Here is a 23234-nt window from a genome sequence, read left to right on the forward strand (position 1 = left end):
GGCTTTAGGGTCTCAGTTGAAGTGACACAAATTTACCTTAACAACCTAGGCAGGAGTTGCAACAAATGTCTCTTCTGGGTATTAGCATCACTAAAATCTCTTCTGTCAAGTGCTATCTAGGTGGTGTTGGTTACAGAATATTGATTATATCTGACAATGTAATGAACTTCAGTGTCTTTTGCTCCTTGTTCATGGATAGTAAGTGGAAAGGAAGGGCTTTTGCAGCAATTACATGTGCTGGAGACAAACACACAGTGGGCAGTGGCTTTACAAATGTGGGTTTACCATTGATTCCACCTCCACACAGACAGAAATGATGGCAGAGGTGGAAGAAGAGGTGAAAATCTTCCCGAAGACTCAACTACATCAGTGGAAGTTTATACCCCTCATTTCCCAGACACAAAGGAAAACAGGACCCTCACCCCAGTGACCCCTGCTCAGACTGGGTCCCCTGGAGTTACTGAAGTTACTGTTGTTGGAGGTTCCAACTCTGATGTAGCGGGTTCATTTCCAGGTAATTTGGACATTTGTTATCTGGTTTGCTTTCTCTATAGGGAGAAACAACACATACTTTCATATTACAGGGAATATTTTCTGTCTAGGATGTGCTTACACTAGTTTGTGATATGGCAATAACTTTCATCACTGATCATCAACACTAGTACAAGTAACCTTGGATTGAGATAGTTTAGATAAAATAATGCTTCATTTGCCAGTGTAATTTCTATTTCTTTTTATGACTCGATTGTTGTGATGGAAATTCTTTTTGTCTCGTTCCTGATCTTGTGATATATTAAGTTGTAGGTCAAAATAGTTGAATATGGCAATTTCATTTGCTTCAACTAAAATATGCTGCCTATTTAATAAGGTTTTACCAATGTGTGTGAATAATTTCCATATTCTAATGTTCTTCTTCTAAAATTATCTTTTTTATTGTTGTTGTAAAAAATGTAGGTAACACAACATTTGCTGAAATTATTATCTTTTATTGGTGATTAACAAATTTTACTTTTGGTGAAGGGCCAGTGGATAAATCTATTCTAGTTATGATGTACATTTAAAAAAAATTTTATGTAATCTGCTGTTAATCAATAGGCACCATTTTTCTTGTAATGGCAAAGAGCTTGACATGTAGACTCAGGATGGTACATTTTGTTTCTCAAACAGTAAGTCTTCTCTACTTCTGCTTTTCTTTGTTTCTCCATCTGCATTAAGAAGCTAAAACTGAAAGAAAAAAAAAAGAGAGAGAGAGAACTGGAATATGCTCACTCTGGCTGGGAAACTAAAAACTGGTTCTCTCTTCCTAGTGTTAGTTCTTCAGATGCTTCTTACCACTCAACCACTAAGGCACATTAAAGATTAGTTGCCTTAAATATATAGTTTCTGTAGCAGAAACCCTTTTTCTGAAAAAAAAAGAAGAAAAAGAAATCTAACGAGAACCCAATATATAAAACAGATGACAGTCATGAGGCTGTGACTGATGCGGGGACAGAAAACCCAGAATGCCTCATGCTCTGCCTCCTTCCCTGAGCTGCCCACGCCAGGGCTCTCAGGAAAAGTTTCAAGAAATACTGATTCGGGCAATATTGGCAAGACAAAGCCTCTTACACTTATTAGTTTTTTATTCAGCATGGTTTCTCCGTTATTAAAAATTCCAAGTACCATTTTTAGTATTCTTCTGGAGAAATGAATCTTAGAGTGTTGCCTAGTTTCTCTTGGCAAAATAAGGCCTGTTGTGCAACCTAATGAAGTAAAATTTTAAACAACAATTTTAATAGTTACCGTATCCTAGAAGGCATGCGTAGCCTAATTATTATTAAATAAAATAAAGCTTACTTGTGTCCATACGTTTCTCTCAGTCTTTATGCTTAATATTAAGAACTAAAACATTTGGAATTGTAGTGGCAGTGGTGGTGATGGTGATGGTGATGGTGATGGAGTTGGTGATGGTGATGGTAATGGAGCTGGTGATGGTGATATTAGGAATTGGGGTATTGGTGTTGGCATTTCAGCAAATGCTGTTTTCAGTTATTCTACCCATCAACCAAGAAACAAAGAAATCTGTCTCTGCAATGCAATTACATGAGAGATTACAAGTCACTCAGCTCTGTCTTCTCTAATCAAGGAAATAGTGATGATCAGGTTACTGTACATTCCGTATAGGTAACTTCTTATGAATAACAATTGCCTTTTTATGAAACCATTGTTCTGTGATTTCTTTTGAAGACTCTAACATAGTTTTGGAAAATGTGTAAGGGCAGGGGAAGGGGTTCAGAGAGAAGGAAGGGAGTTTCAATATGCTGAATCCAAGGTTTGACCTATGGATTCAGATTTTAGCAATTCATGAACTTATCCCAATCTAAAACCTTAGGTAATGGATACCTGAGAGGAGATTGGGTTATATTAACTATTGGTGTTGACGATACAGATTTAATTTTTGAAAAATATTATTTGAAACTTACCCTAATACCCAGGCACACATTGTTCACATGTTAGGTATCATCTCCCCATTCCTATTTTCATTCTTTTTCTCTAAATAGATTGTTGACTTGTCTCTTTGAGTCTTTACATAGTTCAATCCCAAGATCCCGTGCTGCAGACCCAAACCTTTTTCTATTTCCTGCCTCAGTGAAATCTTTTAAAATGTCTCATGCCCTAAGCCACATTCCCAGTGATCATGCTTGTCATAATACAAAGCATATAGTCCTTATTGCAAAGACACAGTGACCTACAAAGACACCGTAATATTTTTGTCACAGTGTTCATTGCCACCAGAGGCCCAATGGGGGGAGGGGAGGGGAGGGCAGGTAGGGCTTGAGGCAGGGTGCCAATTAGCAGTTTCTATTGACCATCACAATTGCCATAGATTGCTGTGAGAGATCATTTAGCAATTTAACACTAATTGCCCTAGGCACTATGTTCCATAGTTAGGCCCCTGATAGCCACAGTTCTTGGATGTCTACCAAAACCACACTTCCTATGGTCACTCTTAATCGCCTGTGCTGTGCAGTTTCCTTAATTTTGATTAAAGCACTAGCCCACTCATCAGTCTATTAGCAAGGAGCAGTTATTAATATCCTTGAGCCATTCAAGCCTCCTTTGCCATCCTTTTTTGGTTACCTTCTAAAGACTCAGCTTTGTAACGTGCTGTATGGAAATGCAAACAGAAAGCAATGCAGGTGGCAGTGTAAGTGGAAACACATAGTACTGACCTTTCCCTGCTTGTGTGTTACAGGACACCAAAACAACAAGACTGGTAAGAGGTCCCATACCACTCACGGATCTGAGTCGGCTGGTAAGTTTGAGCTGCTTTACACATTTACTGTTATAATAATCATAGAATCTGCTGATTATTAACGAAGTATGAGTTTGTGTCTCTAGAACAATGGTCCTCAAACTTTTTAAGAATGCGTCAGAATCACCAGGGCCAGTCCCAATTGCTGTCCAGTTGACTCCAACTCATGGCAACCCCATGGGTGTAAGATTAGGACTGTGCTCCATAGGGTTTTCAATGGCTGATTTTTTGGAAGTAGATCACCAGCACTTTCTTCCGAGGTGCCTCTGGGTGGATTTAAACCTCCAAACTTTTGGTTATCAGCCAAGCGTGTTAGCCATTTGCACCACCCAGGGACTTGCATAGAATCACCAGGAAGGTTATTAAATTACACTGCTGGGCTCCACATTTAGGGTTTCTGATTCAGTAGGTCTGAATACCTGAGCATTTATATTTCTAATAAGTTCCCTGGTGATGCTGATATTGATGCTGAGGTAGGGACTACACTTTGTGAACTACTGTTCTGGAGAAAATCGTCCATCTGAAAGGATCTGGAAGAATTCAAGCAGGATCTCAATTTAACTTTGCATACAGCAGAGTGATTAAGAATGTATGCTTTTGGAATAAGAGTGGCCTGAGTTTAATCCCAGTCCTTCCACATATTAACTGGGCAAGATGCTTATAGGTAGGGTCTGAGGCTCAGTTTCCTAACCAATAAAATTTGGATAATAATAATTGCCACAGGTCGTTGATTAAAAACTAAAATGATGGAACTCATGTAAAGCATTTAACATAATCCCTGGCACATGGCAATAATAGCTAGCGTTTATTGAGAACTTACTGTGTGCCAGACATTGTTTTAAAGACTTTACATGTATTAGGTTGGACCATATGCAAATGTCATTTCTGAAGGTCAAGAAAAATCAAATATCAACAATTTCATATGTTCATCTAATATCAACTCATTTAATCAACCTACAAATCGTGTGATATATCTAGGTACTATTATTACCCCCATACTACAGATGAGAAAATTAAGGCCAAGCTGACACAACTAGCAAGCTGAGGATCCAGGTTTAAAGCACAGGGGGTCTCACATTGCCTCTCATAAGTATGATCTGCAGAAAGCACTCTGTAATGACCATAATTATCACAAGGCATGTGTTATTAAATGGATTCAAACATTAACTCCAGGCAGAAGTCTGACATGATGAAGGTTTACTCTTGACATCTAATGCTGGGGCTACTGAAGGGCTCTGCCAAGGATAATGGCTTACCATGTTCTCCCTAACCCGTTGCTGTCAAGATAACCCTGACTCATAGCGACCCTATAGGACAGAGTAGAACTGCCCCATAGGGTTTCCAAGGAGCAGCTGGTGGGTTCAACTGCTGACCCTTTGATTAGCAGCCAAATGCTTAACCATTGTGCAACCAGGACTCCATGTCTCCCTGGTCATCCACAAATCCAGGCGAACCTAAGTAAATTGTTGTCCTCTCCCATCATGCCTAATATGGTACTAGGGTTGTCCCCTGGTTTAAATATTCACACATTTAAAAGATATATTACGATGGAAATGTACATGACATGGCTTTACTAATAACCTTTTATGTAAGAGCCCAGGGAGGTAGGGGCTCATTAGAAATGGCTCTGAAGGAAGAGACAGATGTCTTGGGCTCGCTGGGGACCTTGAACAGGGCATTTAACCTTTCTCAACTTCAGTTTTCTTGTTAGTAAGAGGAAATCTGAATGCCTGCCTAGGTTACCTCCTAGAGAGCTTGTGAGGAACAAAAGATATGGCAATGTGAAGGTATTCTGAAAATGAACCAGTATCAGTTACCGGATTCCAACTCATGGAGACCCCCTGTGTGTCAGAGTAGAACTGTGCTCCATAGGATTTTCCATGGCTGTGACTTTTCAGAAGTAGATCAACAGGTCTTTCTTCCAATGCACTTCTGGGTGGATTCAAACTGCCAACCTTCTGGTTAGTAGCCAAGTGCTTAACCGTTTGCACCAACCTGGGACTCCTCTGGAAATGGAAGGGAATTATTATTAAAAGGCATGCTCACTAAAGTCAAGATACCCCAGTTACTCCAAGTATGGTCCTTGGACCAGTAGCATGGACATCACTTAGGAGCTTATTGGAAATGCAGACTCTCCGGCCAGCCCCAGACCTGCTGAATCAGGATCTCCATTTTAACCAGATCCCCTTCCCCCACCCCAGGGGGGTTGTCTGCACATCAGGGTTTGAAAAGCACTGTCCTAGACTATTTTTCTCACAGTTGAATTATCTCTGTGCACATCTCAGATTAGATCTCATCTCCCCAACTGGAGAGTCAAGTGCCCTCTTTGCAGAACCTGCTTTCCCAGCCAGTCCTACCCTGGCTGGATTTGCGGACCTCAGCGGCGCAAGGGGAGGCCTGCTGTATCTCATTCATCCACTTTGGCTTTTGCTTGAAGTGAGAATCAGGTGGGCGGGAGCTGGTCTTCTTGTTTGATTCCGGTGCAGGTGTCCATTGTTGAAAGGGGAGGTTTCATCTTGTTGTACACACACCCAGATCTTTCCTTGCTGGGAGCACTTTTTTTGAAAATCAAAATAAAGAGATCATGATCCATTAATGGACTTCCTTTCAAATATCAAATGCTGATGTGAGTCAGAGAAAGACCAGCGAGAGTGACTTTGCCTCTAGGTGGTTTTCAAGGCCAAAGATCTCCTGTTGAGATGGCCGATATGCCATGACTTGTGCAGGTGAAAACCTGCCAGCCACCAGGGACTCTGGAAAGTGCCTCGGACTCCTTCTGATGTTTGGAAAGTAAAAGGCCACAGCCAAAAAGGGATGGGGTGTGTTGAAACAGCCAGGCATCTGGGAAGAATTTGTTTTGCTCCATTTAGAGTTTAATATGAAACATCAAATTGCATGAACAGGAGCCATCCTATCCAAAATAACCATTGTCATCAAGACTTTAGTATCTACTGTGCAGAGTCTGAAGTTTGACTCTCCAAGGAAAACGTTTCATTGATGGCCTGGCCATCTTCATCCATTTATTAGGCAAGCAGGCTTCCCTGGTGGCACAGTGGTTAAGAGCTCGGCTGCTAACCAAAAGGTCATCAGTTTGAATCCACCAGTCACTCCTTGGAAACCCTATGGGGCAGTTCTCCTCTGTCCTATAGGGTCGCTATGAGTCGGTATCAACTCAGTGACAATGGGTTTGGTGTCAGTTTTTTAGGCCTTTAGGATTCTGCAGTAGGTTCCTATTTAGTAGGGAAAAAAGTTCATTTTAATGGGAAATTTTAAAGTTTTGTTTTTGGAAGATGGAGCATAAAAAATGAAGCTTCACTAGTTGTCTTAGAAGTGTCTTTTTGAAGTCTGATGCTACCCTTGTTTTGATGAACTTCCTGTTCTGACTGGTGGGCTCTCTGTCTTGTGATGCTTCCCTCTGGTTTGAGTTTTTCATTTGTTTGTTTCCTTTGTTTGTTTTTCAGCAGCAGGAGATGTTCTTTCTTTTAAAAACAAGACATGTTTCACTAATATATTATTATCAGGGACTCTACTAGGGTGACTTTTCACAGACAAAAAGGACCACTCCTTCCCCCGCGAACTCTTAGTTTTTAAATGTTTATGTTTGCTTACCTAAAAACATCAGATGTGATTTTTAGATTTGCTTTGGTCTTTATGAAGCATGTGAATCCCCTAGGGATCTTGTTAAAATGAAGATTCTGATTCCATAGGTCTGTGGTGAGGCCTGAGATTCTGTATTCCTAGCAAGCTCCCAAGTGATGTTTATGCTGATGGTCCACGGAGCATGCTTTGAGTAGTAAGATCCTCAAGAAAAAATAGAAAGTAACAACTACACACAACTGAGTACTGTGTGTTTCTTTAAACCTCTGCAAAATTATGGAGTAGATTTTATTATTATCTCCATTATATGAGACTTGGAGAGAGTAACTTGGTCCAGCACACACATACTGCTAGCAAGAGGCAGAGGTAGGACTCAAATCCAGGTCTGTCCACCTCTACAGCCCAAGTTCTTAAACACTGCACAACACTGTCATTGAGAATTCTTATGTTCCTTGATAAAATGATAATGATAATAACGATAACATTTCCAAACCTCAGCCTTAATTAAACTAAACTTTTGGGGAGAAATGTCTTTTGTGTAGCATATTATAGATTCCTCGCTGGCACAGTTTGTGCTAACTACCAACCGAAAGGTTAGCGGTTCGAATCCACCCACAGTGATGCTGTAAAAGAAAGTCCTTGGTGATCTGCTCTGTAAAGATTACAGCCAAGAAAACCCTGTGGAGCAGTTCTACTCTGCAATACATGGGGTCACAATGAGTCGGAATGGTCTCAACAGCGGCTGGTTTGGTTTTTTTGGTTTTGGTAACATTTTTATAAACGTCTGTGGCTTGCATCTGTAAGTGGCTTCACAGTGCTATACATACAGGTTGACCTGTGTGTTGTTATGTAAGGAGCTTATGGCTATGCATTCCAAACTTTGGGTGAGAGATATTGTTTTTCTCCTTAGGACATTCAAGTGGGAGTCAAGAAGATGGTGCCAATACTACAGCGAATCCTATAAGGAAAGCACAAATTCCAGGTGAGTTTCTATCTGTGAAACAGAATAAGATGCTTAAAGCAGACCCCTCTGAATGTCCCAGAAGGAAGGAAGAGACCAACTCAAAAGCACATTCTCTTAAATGCCAACCTTTGAACCTTCTGTTCCCTGTAAGTGAAAGGATGAATGAAAGCAGAACAGCCTTTTGGTAGGAAAGGATGGAGCACTCTCTTCTTGGCCTTCCTGGGTCCCATCGATTGAGTTTACACTAGACCTGTCCCAAAAAACTGCCAGGTTAGTTACTAAAGCTTCCTTCTCAAATGAGTGATCATCCAGAAGATTTCATTCACGCCCAGGTCTTTCCCATCCCCGTCCAGTTTCCCCTTTATTTCTGGGGTTGAGGGTGAAGGGTGTGACTTTCATATTGCAGAAAGTGAGGAGATACAAGGGTCATTTGTCTGAGTCAAGTAAAAACATCTTTCTAGTACCCCAACTACTTTTTCTCGAGTCTTTCCTGATCTGGGCAGAAGACACCTTCCAGAAAGTGTTACATGTGCAGTGAGGGAACGGGAACTACTGACTCTTCTGAGCATCAACATTTAAGGCATTTGATGCAAATTCTTTGTTTGGCTGGGGCTCAAAATTGAGCATTTGTAAAGGGTGATTACAAAAAAGGGAAGGGTTTTCCTAGAGTTGTAAATTATCCTTTTAATTCCCTCCTCTTTTTAGAAGTCTCAAAACTGACCTTCCCTTGAGGAAAGGGAATAATGTCATGTGTGCTTCACCACCCCATTGCCTCAGTCTGCCTGAGCACATCTGAAGGCAGAGAATATGGAAAGAGGAAGTGGGTTTCCCGGGGGAAGAGGAAAGCAGTTTGCTATCACCAGGAGTAGGACTCTTCTTGACTCTAGTGAACCTGAGTGTGGGGCATCTCCATGGCTGACCAGGGGAAACGAATAGAAATGACACCCTCCTGTGGGCTCCCCACTCATCTGACCTTACTGTCCTCCCCAAACTCACCTAACCAGGCACAGGTGAGGCAAAGGCAGTGCTGACCAGGAAACTGGAGGAAAACCAAGACTCCCAAAGAGTAATAGAGAATGAATGACTTTCCATCTTTCTTCTTTCCTCAAGCATTAGTTCATTACACAGATGTACAATCCACTTTTCAACTGAATATATTCAAGCTGACAAGTCCTTTTAACAACTGATTTTAAAACATGTATATAACATTTTATTAGTTCCTAAGTGATACATAGTTACTGAAAAAGTTTTAGAAAATGTAGCTAAATAGAGAAAAAGATAAAGTACTTATTATCTCTCCATCCAGAAATACCATGGTTACCATCTTGATGTATGCCTTTCTTGTCTTTTTTTTTTTTTAATTAATAGACTTTATTTTTTAGAGCAGTTTTAGGTTTGCAGAAAAGTTGAGCAGAAAGTACAGAGAACTGTCATTTACCCCCTTCTGTCCCACCCACAGAATTTTCCCTATTTTTAACAACTTGCATTAGTGTGGTACATTTTTTACAATTGAGGAACAAGTACTGATGTGTTATTGTTAACCAAAGTCCCTAATGTCCATTAGGATTCTCTTTGTGTTGTACAGTTCTATGAGTTTTGACAAATATATAATGTCATGTGTCCACCATTACAGTATCATACAGAATAGTTTCACTTGCCTTAAAAATGCCCTGCTAGCAACAGGCAGACACCTATTCATCCCTCCCTCCCACACCCCAAGCTCCTGGCAACCATTTGTCTTTTTACTCTCGCCATAGTTTTGCCTTTTCCAGAATGTCACATAGTTGGAATCATACAGTATGCAGCCTTTTCAGACTGGTTTCTTTCACATGGCAATGTGCATTTAAGGTTTCTCATGTCTTTTCATGGCTTGATAGCTCATTTCTTTTTATAGCTGAACAATATTCCATTGTATGGATGTACCACAGTTTATCCATTCACTTATTGAAGTACATCATGATTGCTTCCAAATTTTGGCAATTATGAACAGTGTCACTATAAACATTCGTGGTTAGGTTAAGTTTCCAGATCATTTGGGTAAATACCTAGGAGCACGATTGCTGATTGTATAGTAAGACTATGTTCAGCTTTGTTTAGAAGCTGCCAGACTGTCTTCCAAATGGCTGTACCATTTTGTATTCCCACCGGCAACGAATCAGAGTCTGTCAGCATTTGGTGTTATCAACATTTTGGGTCAATGTGTGTAATAGTATCTCACTGTTATTTTACTTCCTGCAGTTTTTCAATGTAACTTATATTTTAAAATGTATTTATACCCTACAGGCTCTTTAGTAAACTAACATTCCCTACTGGTTGGGCACAGATTTCCATGTCATTACATATTCTTCCCTGTACTGTGGTACATAATACAGTGGATGTATCCTAACTTATTTAAGCAAACTCTTACTGTTGGATATTAGATTGCTTCCAACTTTTCCTATTATAAATAGCTCAGTGATCAGCATCCAAACAGGTAATTCTGAACTCCTATAAATACCTGGAAATGCGACTGCTGCATCAAAAATACGAACATTTTGCAGGTTTTTGACAAGTGTTGCCCAATGACTCTCCGCTGAACGTGTTCAGGTTCACAATCCTTCCATACTCCATAAGAGCGTCCTTTCCCCTGTGCACTAGAATTTGGCCTCTATTTTTGTTTCTTAATGAAATGTAAGGTTGATGCTCTTATATAGGAAAGGAATAGTCTTTTCAAGGGAAGCATAAATGTCCTTTAGTCTACTTAATAATACCACACCAAACGTATCTACAAGTTTCAATAGCTCATTCAAAAACTACAGTTTTTTGGAAACAAGTTTCTCCCAAAGGACTTGAAAATCCCCAGGATAATGAAAGTTTTAAACAAGAGGCCTGTTGGACAAACATCAGTAGCAAAATTGTTTTTTCAGTATTATCTGCCTGTTGTCTAGGCCTTTTGGCTGGGCCCATCTGCAGTGCTGAATAGCATTCTTGTTTGGACCAACTAAATTTGTAAAGTACTTCTATTTTTCTACAAAGTGTATTTCCAAAGTTCACACATGTCTTTTGGTTCACTCAACCCAGAATGGCTGATCATCTTGGCGTCCCTTTTGGCCCTGGCTTTGATTCTCGCAGTTTGCATCGCTGTCAACAGTCGAAGAAGGTAAGGAAATGCTCCTTGCGGCTTTTGACTTGGAACATTTAAACTGAGGCTCGGTATCCTTGCTGCTCAGAGGCTCAGAGTGTGGTCTCTGGAACTAGCAGCCTCACACCCCTGGGAGCTTGTTGGAAATGCAGACTCTCAGGCCCTAACCTAGGACTACTGCATCAGAGTCTGCATTTTAACAAGATCCCTGGGATTCATGTGCATGGTACAGTTTGAAAAACTCTGCTCTGGTATGTTCTTTAGAGAAAGGAGGCACCTGGATTATTTAAACCATGGCTTTTAAATATTGATTGGATCTTTGTGGTATTTAATTTTTTCAGGTTACTGGTAAACCCCATGGAGACACTTATCTGATGAAAGTTATGAAATAACTCTCCAGAAGCGTGTATAGAAGTCTACCCTGATTTATTGATACATTAAGCAAATATTTATTGAGTGCATTCACAATGCACACAAACATTATATAAAGATTCAGGGGTTCATAGTCCTCTTCAGCCTGAAATCCATGGAATCTTCTGTAATTCTTACGTAAAGAAGGCATTCTATTTTTTATTTTGTCTGTTTCTTTTTCTTCTTTTTCTTTTCTGTAATGGCACTATGTTCTGGAAATCATAGTTGAAAGGATTCAAGTTATGATCTAGGAAGAGCTCCCTGACAGTGAGATCTAGAAAACAGCTATGAGCACTGGGGGCACATTTAGATTTTTTCCTTAGGAAAGTCTGAAGAAAGAACAGACACTCATCTTTCTAGAACTGACATGTGGGGTATCATCACATCCTCAAAGATTCTCCTTTATCCCGACCTCAACCAAGGCCTATAGTTTTGGAAGTTATTTACATGATACACAGACCTGGTTGAGCCATGACAAGGCTCTAGAAATAATGCTACCTAGAGTGAAGTGAAGGGAAACAGTAATTCTAGCAACAGAGGAAATGAACATTAACAGGGATACTCCAAATGTTGAAGCCTAGATTTCCTACCCAAGACGCTTTAGAGATGTAGTATTTTTCTCAGAGCACATACACAGGAAGATCAAACCTTTTGTAAATGTCCCTTGACGTGCTTTTTATAATGTCAAAGCCACACAGGGCTGCCTTTGTTGTTTCATTACATCATCTAACAGGCCAGAGGATGCCCCTCAGTTTGTGTGAAGATCTGGCAATTCAAGATTTTTACAGCCTTTCCTGCTGGCTTTTGGGAAGCAGTGAACAGCAATTCCAATGCCATGTACAGCCCATGTAGTATCTCTAGTTATCAGAGGAAATCAAATAATACCATTTTACAGTGGTACAAATTAATAAAAGTGCTATATTAATGACAAATAGCTGTGTTCCTATCTATACATTTGAAATTATAATTTAAAAAAATTAGTCAAGATGGCTGATTGTTATAACCAACCAGTTGCTATCGAGTCCCATTGGGAACCCATGTGTGCACAGTAGAACTGTGCTCCATAGATTTTTCAGTGGCTGTGACCTTTCGGAAGTAGTTCACCAGGGTTTCTCTGGAGGCACCTCTGGGTGGATTTGAACCACCAACCTTTTAAGCTGATTGTATAAGGAATAAAAACTAGAAGAAAAAAAAAACTGGAAGGCCTATGACTAAATGGAAATATTTTTTTTTTTTTAGTTGAATTTAAATAGTGTGACTTGAGGGAGCCCTCACAAAGAGTCTTTTTACTTTCCCTCAGCCTCCTTGTTTTCCCTTAGATTACTTTTGCTCAATTAAATATGAATTTTTCATTGTTCAAAACCAGCCCTTTTGTTCCAAACCCTAGCCTGCACCACTTTTGCTCACATATACAGTTCCATAAGCTTTGTCACCATAGAAACATTGGCCCCGGATGCTGTTGATGTGGGGTGGGCGGACCACAGAGGAGCATCTCAGCTGTCCCTGAGAGCAGTTGGAATCTGTTCAGCGTGGCCAGTTAGCTCTCATGCCTCTGCCTGTCATGTCAACAGCAGGGAAGGGGCCTTATTGCAGCCCCCACCTCCACCCTCCAAAGACCAGCAGTCACCCTAGCAACAGGCAAACAGGGACAGGCAGGATCCAGCACAGCAAGTGTCTCACCAGGAAAGTAGCTGCTTGGACACTGTAAATTACTATGTCCTGATTTCCTAATTGAAAACAGATTTGCCACGCAGCTAAAGAGGGGTTAACGACTGCACAGGGCCCTAAGTTCACTTCGTTTCTAAAGCCTCCAGCCCATTTCTAATCCTCTTAAAAGGCTGGAGCCTTTCTGCTTTGAGCATTGCATTTAAGAAAAATGTAGAACCCAATTTTCATCAAAGGCAGTTTGGTTAAAAATAGGGGCCTGCCACAGGTATTCGTTTATCCAGCAAACACATTTTGAGTGGTACCTAGGACCATCAGCATTGGCAAGGAGGAAGACCCACTTCTGTCAAGTCGATTCCAACTCACAGTGACCCTATAGGACAGAGTAGAACTGCCCCATAGGGTTTCCAAGGAGCAGCTGGTAGATTCGAACTGCTGACCTTTTGGTTAGCACTCAAAATGTTAACCACTGCGAAGAGAAGATAAAAACGAAAAGGGCACCATCTTGTCCCCAGAAGAATCTTGAGGTTCAGCGGCAGTGCTGGCCTGTTGAATTTGAGTCAGCTTACATTTTTTGAGAATGTGCTCTGTGCCAGGCACTGTTATATGCATTATGGTTAAAAGATCAAAGAGGAAAACTGTTCGTCACTGAAGCTGACATACAAGATTGACCAAGGGCTTCCATGGTAAAGCGATCTGTGAGTCACGTCGTTTTAAAGATCCCGATTTAGGGGGTTCTGTTATTTCTTTAAGGTCCCTGGGTGGTGCAAACGGTTTGCGCTCAACTGCTAATCTAAGTGTTGGCAATTCAAACCTACCCAGCAACTCTGTGGAAGAAAGTCCTGGCAATCTGCTTCTGTAAAGATTCAAGCCAAGAAAACCCTATGGAGCAGTTCTACTCTGTAACACATGGGTCACCAAGAGTCGCAATTGACTCCATGGCAACGGTTTGGTTTTCTGGTATTATTTCTTTGGCGTCCCTGGTGGTGCAAATGATTAACGTGTTGGCAGCTAACCAAAAGGTTGGAGGTTCGAGTCCACTCAGAGACACCGCTGAAGAAAGACTTGGCAATCTACTTCCAAAAAATCAGTCACTGAAAACCCTATGGAGGACAGTTCTCTTCTGACACAGATGGTGTCGCCATGACTCGAAGTTGACTCAAGAACAACTGGCTTTTATTGTTTCTTTTGCCTTTTCCACCCCTGCCATAACCATATTATCTTTCCTTGCTGATCGCCTTCATATAATCAGAGTTTTTGCGTCACAGCTTTTCAATGGAAACCATACTTGATTCATTCTCCTTAAAACAAACAAACAAAAAAAATTGTTTTAGAAGCCAGTTAGATTGGTAGATAGAGTGAAGTCAAAGAGGAGAAGTTAGGAAGCTTTCCCTTAAATAATGTATCTGGATTATGTAAAGAATATAAAAAATGTCAAGTTCTTACCAGAGCAGGCTTCATACAACGGAAAGGATAGGACGTTTTCACGCTGATTGTGCATAAAAGGCCTTCACCAGCTTCACCCTCAGGGTAACAAATGTCTTTTCTTGAAACCCCAGTGGGCAGTCACCCATTGCTTGGTAAGCCCCATCTGTAGAGCTCCATGATTTAGAAATTTCTTCCTTCTATTAAGCTCTAGTCTAATTTTCTGTACTCTATGCTCACTTAAAATGGTTCTGCCCTCTAGAACAGCACTGTCCAATAGAACTTTCTGCAATGATAGAAATGTTCTACGTCTGCACTGTCCAATATGATAACTACCAGCCACGTGTGACTATTGAGCACTTGAAATGTGGCTAGTTTGACTGAAGAATTGAAATTTTAATTTTATTTAGTTTAAATCACCAGATGTGGCTAGTGGTTGCTCTATTAGAAGACACAGCTCTAAAAGTAAAACAAATCTCCAAATATCTCTAAGGACTGTCAGGTAGAAGAGATACAAGATCAGTTGTTTCATTCCTCCCCTAAGTCTTTCAAGATAAAGACTCCATGTCCTAAATGTATGTTACTTGGTTTCTAACCCCACGGAGACTGCCCACTTTGTGCTGGCGAGGCTCCAGTCTTCTTCCACATTGTGGGTCACTGTGTACCCAGCTAATGCCTGGGATTTATGGGTAAAGGAGATTAAGGCAGGATGCGGTTTGGCTAGACCTGTGATGCTGAGAGTTAGAAAGTCTGTTGTAGGTGAGGCACTGCCATGACTAGGGGTGTAGCTTTGGACCATACCCTTGACCTCTGGGCACTCAGTGTCTGTTTTACATAATGAAGAGTTTGAGCTGGATGATCTCTGAAGTGCCTTTAGCTCTGATGTTCCTTTCTTAATTCCTATAACTAAGCAGAATGAAAAATTGGAACTTGTTTTTCAAAAGCACTTATTAAATGCCTGGAGCACTAATCACCGCACTGAGTAATTTATGAAAATAATCCTGCCCTCTAAAAAAAACACAGATAGATAATAGAGATACATAAATCCAAAGAAAAGTGGGGGCAAGACTAAGCCCAAGTACAATATTCCTCTGTTATACAGGTTGAATGTTACCCATTTGCAAAACTAGCTTCCTTTATTAATAACATTAATTACCTCCCCCACCCTATGCACAGACTTTTTTAATGCTTATAAATCACCCACAAAAATCTCATTTAACCTCTCAACCATCTATTAGGTAGGCAAATGAGAATTAACTTTAATAAGACACCTTTTCTCCAAAGAACACAGGATACCACCTGAGAATTTGAAATAATAACAAGCAGCATTCTACCTTTGGCCTTTTAAATCATCTTCATAGTAAATATAACAAGGTAGGTGAAGGCAGAAAAACCCGTCTTCTACGGCTGTTGTATTAACAATTACAGCTAGCACATCTTGAACATTTAGTATGTTCCAGATACTGTCCTAGATGCCCATCCAAGGCCTTAGTTTCCTCACCCCACACCATTTATAAGAACAACCAAATAATAATAGTAATAGACTCATTTATTGAATGCCAGGCTCTGTTTCAAGTATTTTCCATAATCCGGTGAGACTGATACTCTTAAATATCCAATGTTACACATAAGAAAACCAAGGTTCAGAGAGGTTAAGTGAGTTTTCCCAGGTCACACAGCAGGTAAAATATGCAATCAGAACTCCAAACCAGCCCTTTCAAGCCCCTGCTCTTTACCGTGTGCTCTGTTGTCTTGCAGACTCCATCCATACTCCCAGCCCTGAATCTGCTCCATCCCTCACCAAGCATCATGCCAGAGGAGAAAGGTTATACCTCCTGTTAAGGAGGTATAATTTCTATTTCCCCAAACAAGAGATTAAAGTTTATGGCCTTGGCAGTTCTAGAGGAAATGGCCCATGGTCATGAATAATAGAGGCTTTGTCTCTACAGCTCCAAATATCCAGCAGCAAAATGAGCAATTCCGACTTCATACAGTTTCCAAATCTCCAGATGGCTGGCGGCCTTGACAGAGCCTGGCAGAGCCCAGGCCTTGGTCATAAAAGCCTAAATTTGAATATTGAGTCTGTCACTCTTACTGTGTGACCTCAAGCAAGTTATTAAACCTTTGTGGGCCTCAGTTTCCACTGCTGTATAATGGGGATAATCGCTGCTTTCTGGGGTTATTAGAGGGATTGCATGAAATTACATGTACAGTGTCTGGTATTCAGGAGGTGTCCAATAAATGCTTGTTGATTTCTCCTCTCCCCCACCTCATTGTAATTGTGGGGCTCTGCAACTTCGCCTCTGTTAAGCACAGTCTGACTCCTGTATGTGCAGCAGTGATCGTGTTATAGGAAAGAGGAAGCATTGCGTCAGGCTGGGTGGGGTAAGGCAAAGCTATGATGGTGCCCAGGAATAAGATCAAGGTTATGCTCTTCCATAGAAGACTTTCTTCTGCATTTGAATCTTAAGTAACATTACTGAGAAATCTTACAGTAACAGTGAGCAATTCAACTTATGTACTTTAACCTCCTATTTGAGGTGACATGGCAGTTAACCAATGTTAGGGGAAAATCAATATGGCCTTATATGTATAGAAAAATGATGTTTTATTATCCTCTGTACATGGAGTAATAACCCTGATAAGGCCAACAAAGCGTTGACTGGAAGAGGAAGTAGTGTGACTTCCTTGAATACACAAACCAGAATGATTTACAGTCATCATGTTGCTGGTTTATATAAGCCCGTGGAAACTGCTAAAGCTCTTATAAGCAGAGAAACGTTTCCATTACCTAGTATGGTGGAAGGAGAATTAGAACTTGGGAGTCAGACAGACCAGGGTTTGAATTCAGACTGTTTTATTTCTTACTTAGTGACCTGGGGCAAATCACTGAATTTTCTGAGCCCTGGGGTTTCCTCACCTATCATCCCACCCACTGCCATGGAGTTGATTCCAACTCATAGTGACCCCATAGGGTTTCCAAGGTTGTAAATCCCTAAGGAAGCAGACTGCCACATCTTTCTCCCGCACAGCCTTCAGTAGTTTCAAACCGCTGACCTTTCGGTTAGCAGTCGATCGCTTTAACCACTGCGCCACCAGGGCTCCTTTCACCTATAATAGAGGGATAATAATAGCACTGGCTTCCCAGGGTTGTTGTGATCACTGAGCCTCTAACTTGAGTGTGCATTAGAATCCCCTGAGAGCTTGTTAAACACAGATCCTGGTCCCTACCCCTAGAGTTTTCTGATTCAGTAGATCTGGGATGTGGCTGAGAATTTGCATTTCTAACAAGTTCCCAGGTGATACTTTTGTTGCTGGTCCAGTGACCTCACTTTGAGAACCACTGGTTTTTCAGCATCAGTAAGATGAAGTAGAGAAAGCACTGTGCACATAGTAAGACCATCTTAAACCTTAGTGAAGATGATGGTGATGATGATGATTGTGTCTTTACACTCTTTTCTCATATGATTTATTATTATTATTATTAGGTGTGGGCAGAAGAAAAAGTTGGTGATTAACAATGGCAATGGAGCTGTGGAAGACAGAAAGCCAAGTGGACTCAACGGAGAAGCCAGCAAGTCTCAGGAAATGGTGCATTTGGTGAACAAGGAGCCATCAGAGACCCCAGACCAGTGCATGACAGCCGATGAGACACGGAACCTGCAGAATGTGGACGTGAAGATTGGGATGTAACACCCACCCCACTATCTTGGAAAGAAACAACATCAGATGTATCACTGTTACAGGGAGCTGGGACAGACACTTAACAGATGCAATGTGCTACTGATTGTCTTATTTGGGATCTTTTTTGGCATAAAATTTTCTACTCTTTTTTTTTTTTTAGACAAGTCCAATTTATAAAATCAGCATTGCTTTCTGAAATGAGGGTCCAATTAAAAATTGGCACGAATTTGACGGTTCCAATTCCCACCTAGAGGCCGCTCACCTCAATGGATGGCTTCTACCAAAAGCCACACAAATACGTCTTCCTGATCCCAGACCTTCCCCCCGCCCCACCTCCCAGGTAGCAGCTACCTGTTAAGAATATTCCCCAGGGCTACGAGGGATTGGTCTCTGGGAGGAAATTTGAATGGGTCCATATTTCCCTTCCACTAGCCCAATCCCTGGGCATTGCTTTCCACTGGGGTACGGGTTCGGGATGTACTGATTACACACCCCCTCCTACAGACCCCCCTGGAAAATTTTCAGATGCTTCTGGGAGACACCCAAAGGGTGAAGCTATTTATCTGTAGTAAGCTATTTATCTTCGTTTTTGAAATATTAAACCCTGGAGGTCCTTTGATCAGAATGATTTTTTTTTTTAATTACTTTGTCAGAGGCATAAAAGGGCTTAAGCTGATTCATAATAAACGTCTGTACTTCTGCCACCTTAACTCTTTGTGCTGTGATCCTTCAGTTTCTAAACCAGAAAGGTCTGGGGCCCCACAGCCAATAAAAGAGATGTAGGCATCATCCTCCTTAGGCTCACTCAGCCAAATCTCACAGAAGATCAAGGAAGATAGCACTATTTTATTTCTCAGGCTGTCCAAAGTCTTTCTGTCCCACCCTAAAACCAGCATTGTGAGACGAGGAGCTTAAGCCACATTTGTGTTTTAACGGCCACCTGTTGTCTCCCCTTGAAGGGATTTGAAAAATCAAATTAAATTTGCATGACCTATCATTTGTGGGGTCCCATTTCATAGACAATGACCCTATTAGTGATGTCCAAGAACAATACAAAAGTGCCTTTGGACCTCTTGTAATAAAAGGAGAAGCCAATGGAAATGAAAGATTGGCATGGGTGGTCAAGGGGTGGGAAGTATAGATCCCTTTCAAGTATTTGTATGGCTCTGTTATTTATTTATACTGACAAGTCAGTTGTCTCCACTCTCCCTGATGCAGTTGCTACTTAGGATAAATTAAGTGCCTGGAGAATGTCTCAAAAGGTTACAGGGCTTCCCGCAATTGGAACCTTATCACCAGATAGATGGCTTTATGGCAAAAAAAAAAAAAAGAGAATAATGGCTTTATGTTCTGATCTCATATTTTCCCCCACTTGGTAGCTCCTTTGTGGTCTTTACGCATCAGTCAGCACACTCCATTGGTCCTGGAACTTCCAAAGGCTACTTGTAATAGAAGAGATTGAATCTTTAAAGTAAGTGTTCCGATAAAACTGGACCTCCTTCCCTAGGCTGCCATAAAAAGTCACCTGTTGCTTGAAATGATAAGATTAACTAGTAGTGTTTCTCAGACTGGGAAAAAAAATCAAGCAGGAGGAGAAGAAAGAGATAAAGCTCTCACATAACTTAGGACAGGGCTTAAACAAAGAGTTGATTCTGAAAGATACAATTTAAAGAAGAAATGCTCCTTTCTGCACTATTTTCCAACCTCTGCTCTCCCCTATCTCCCCCCCTCCCCCCTCCTTTGAAAAACCTCCTATCTCTTCCTCTGTGAACATCACTGACCAATTCCATAAGCATCTGTCTGGCTTTCTCTTTATTTTGCTTCCCAAGCTGAAAGAAAACAGATATCAGGTCCCTCTGGTTCTTGCATTATGTTACTGCCATTAGTGTTAAAATATCTCCCTCCTCCCGCCACCTGCCACCCCTCGCCCAGCTTTCCAAGAGCTTTGCTGGGTCTTCTGCATATCAGACAGGCTCATTCAGGCTCCTGAGTCCAGATACAACAAGCCACTCTGGGGCCAGTTTCAGGAGGGTTGCACGAGGCTCTTCTACCTGTCTCCTAGGTTCTCTCTGGGCCATGGATAGTTATACAAGTCTCATAGATAGGGATGCTTTTCCACCCCTTCCAGGCATCCCCAAAGAAATAGATTGAGATAGGAGATTATTTTCAGTTTTATTTTTAAGTTGAATATGATCTTTCTTTTTGTTGTTATTGTTGTCCTTTACTTAGATATACTTCTGTGTTTACAAGACAGGAATAAGGGAGGTCTAGAGCTTCTCACCCTTTAGTGGAGAACTGCCCAAGTTTTTGCAATACCCCTGCAAAATTTCCTGAAGTTCACGGAATCTGGTGTATTCTCACCCATGTAACATAATGGCATAACTATGCAAGCACAGCTTCACTGTATGTCATTCCTACCAGTGACTCGCCAGGTGACCTGGGCTTAGTCATTAATCAGTAGTCAGTTGCTGTTGAGTCACCTCTGATTCATTGTGATCCCATGTCTGTCAAAAATTGTGCTCCATAGGGTTTCCAATGGCTGACTTTTCTTTTTTGGAAGTAGATCACTAGGCCTTTCTTCCAAGGCACTTACTTCTAGGTGGACTCAAACTTACAACGTTTTGGTTAGGAGCCGAGTGTGCTAAATAACCATTTATACCACCTGGGCCTTGTTTTTAAAAGTAAGGGTTCAACATTTAACTATTTTGCAAAGCAAACTGAGAGCTTAAGATGTAATTTTTCCTGCAATTGTAAATAATTTGTGCCTCCTGAGGACATTCCTTAAATTAGCACTGGGTGAAAAATCAAATGGGACAAAAGATACCTTCGTATCCATTCCATATTTTTCAGGTTCTAGCCTGGCAGAATGGGTTTCTCCAGCAGAACCTTTCCAAAAAAATTTGTATTGTGATCCATGACACCAAAAATTGATTCTGTGGCCAAGGTTCATCCAATACTACTGAAACAGAGGACTGGAAAAGAGGAAACCCCAAGTTCTCTGGAAGAGTAAAATGTACTTAAGAATAGAAATAACATGGTCCATTCGCCTTTGTGTCATAGGAATGTCTTTTTGCAAATCACTTGTGTTGACTTTTAAAAGAATAGCTTATTGTTCATGCATGTACAATGACCACTGTTACTTTGCCTTTTCACACCACACCCCCTGATTTTTGTATATTTATTGATGGATGAGTAACAATGAGGAAAGCATAATATGTGTATTGCCAAGTTGAAAGCACTTATTGGAAACTATCAAAAAGCTCATATTAAAAGGCTAATGGAAATGGATTGAGGAGTCTCTAATTTAAGGGAGATGGGAGGCTGGGAAGGGCAGAGCTGTGATTATCTGACTTTCTGGGTAATTTAGAAGCATGAAGTCAAAGTTTTCTGAAATGACCGAAACCTTACACTCATCTTATTTTTTTTTCTAAAAGAAAAAAATTACATAGGTTTACATCACTTGAAAGTCTTTCTTTGGAGAAAAGTTGATTTTTCTTAGGAGGTTTGTGGTCTACATTTTTCAAACTAAATGACATCCCATAAAGTGTTAGTTTCTTAACACCAAGAACTACTTGGTTGAACTACTTAAATGAACATACTTGCCTCCATTCTCTCATGCAAGGCCTCTAAAAAGACAGTAAATAGATATTCCAAAAAGGCGTAAACCGGTGGGGTCAAAGAGAATGAAAGAAGTGACAATAGCAATGAAATCGTGAAACTGGAAAGTGATGTTCAATTGGTAATTGGTTAAGCAAATTTGGAAAAGCTGAATCCTAAGCTAGCAGTTGGGACAGTTAAGAAGCAACCAGATTTATGTGGCAGAATCCCCAAAGGCTCAGGAATTGGCAACATGAGCTACTTCTGGAAGAGGAATTAAAAAAAACCCAAAACCAAAGCCACTGCTGTCAAGTTGATTCCAACTCATAGCAACCCTATGGGATGGAGCAGAACTGCCCTATAGGGTTTACAGAGAAGATTGCCACATCTTTCTCCCACAGAACAGCTGGCAGGTTCGAACTGCTGACTTTTCTGTTAGCAGCTGAGCACTTAACCATTGTGCCAAAATTAGGAGAATGGGTTGAAAAATCTATTTAAGAAGAAGTTAGAGCCCTAGACCTCCTCCCACACTCTACATAACTAGGTGACTGTCCTTTCCGAACCTTGGCAAAGGATTGGATGTTTATTCTCTGGAGAGAGTGAAACAGAAAGTCTCTCGTTAGGGACCACAAGGTATACACAGTTGACAGTATAAACACAAGACCGAAAAAGTGAAATTTTGCATGAGAAATGTTGAGCCCCCCACCCCCACCCCCCGCCCCAGCTTTTCCCCCTAGGCTAGCTTCCAGAATGCTGGCAGCCAAGCATGTGTTCTCCAGATAGAAGCTCAGTCTTCATGGGGAATCTGAAAAGCCTGAGAGAAAACCTTAAAGACACTGTGTTAGTTTCCTGTATTAGTTGCTCTAACAAAGTACCACAAACTGGGTGACTTAAAACAACAGAAATTTATTGTTTCACAGACAGGAGCTTAGAAGTCTGAAATCAAGGTGTGAGCGGGGTCATGCTCTCTCTGAAGGCTCTAGGAGAAGATCCTCCTTCGCCTTGTCCTTGCTTCTGATAGTTCCTGGCAATCCTTGGCATTCCTTGATTTGTAGTTGCATCACTCTAGTCTCTGACTTCATCTTCTCACGGCCATCTTCACTCCGAGTCTGTGTCTCTGCTTCTCTTTTATAAGGACACCAGTCATATTAGATTACAGTCCACCCTACTTCAGCATGACCTCATGTTAACTAATTAATCTGCTAAGACCCTATTTCCAAAGTCACCTTCATAGATACGGGAGGTTAGAACTTCAACATATCTTTTTGAGAGACATGATTCAAATCATAACAGATACTAACATGGTAGTTCCCCAAAGAAATGGCAAATCAACATTCAGTGAAGATCACATCTTAGGTCCCACCATGCACACAGAGCTCTGAGTTTCTGTGGCTCACTCTCAAACATGAATGACAGCCAAGAAGCACCAGACAGTTGATGAAACTATCTGATTTTAAAGACAGGGACTAAAGTCA

The 23234-nt window shown here is 41.0% G+C and overlaps 1 protein-coding gene across 20 annotated transcripts in view; it reads left to right on the forward strand.

The window, feature by feature from the left end:
- The window catches only part of CD44 (CD44 molecule (IN blood group)), a 96481-nt gene extending 76980 nt beyond the window's left edge, over window positions 1-19501 (forward strand). For 19 of the 20 annotated variants that reach the window (XM_023738293.1, XM_023738295.1, XM_023738303.1 and 16 more), the window contains 5 exons: window positions 308-514; window positions 3236-3295; window positions 7803-7874; window positions 10917-10995; window positions 17967-19501. In XM_023738293.1, coding sequence (XP_023594061.1) covers window positions 308-514; window positions 3236-3295; window positions 7803-7874; window positions 10917-10995; window positions 17967-18171 — 623 coding nt within the window. In that variant the 3' untranslated portion in view covers window positions 18172-19501. The remainder of the gene's footprint in view (window positions 1-307; window positions 515-3235; window positions 3296-7802; window positions 7875-10916; window positions 10996-17966) is intronic. The other variant, XM_023738361.1, reaches the window with a different exon arrangement.
- The last annotated feature ends 3733 nt before the right edge of the window (window positions 19502-23234 follow it).

Source organism: Trichechus manatus, unplaced genomic scaffold (genome assembly GCF_000243295.1).
Source record: "Trichechus manatus latirostris isolate Lorelei unplaced genomic scaffold, TriManLat1.0 scaffold00006, whole genome shotgun sequence".
NCBI classification, from domain to species: Eukaryota; Metazoa; Chordata; class Mammalia; order Sirenia; family Trichechidae; genus Trichechus; species Trichechus manatus.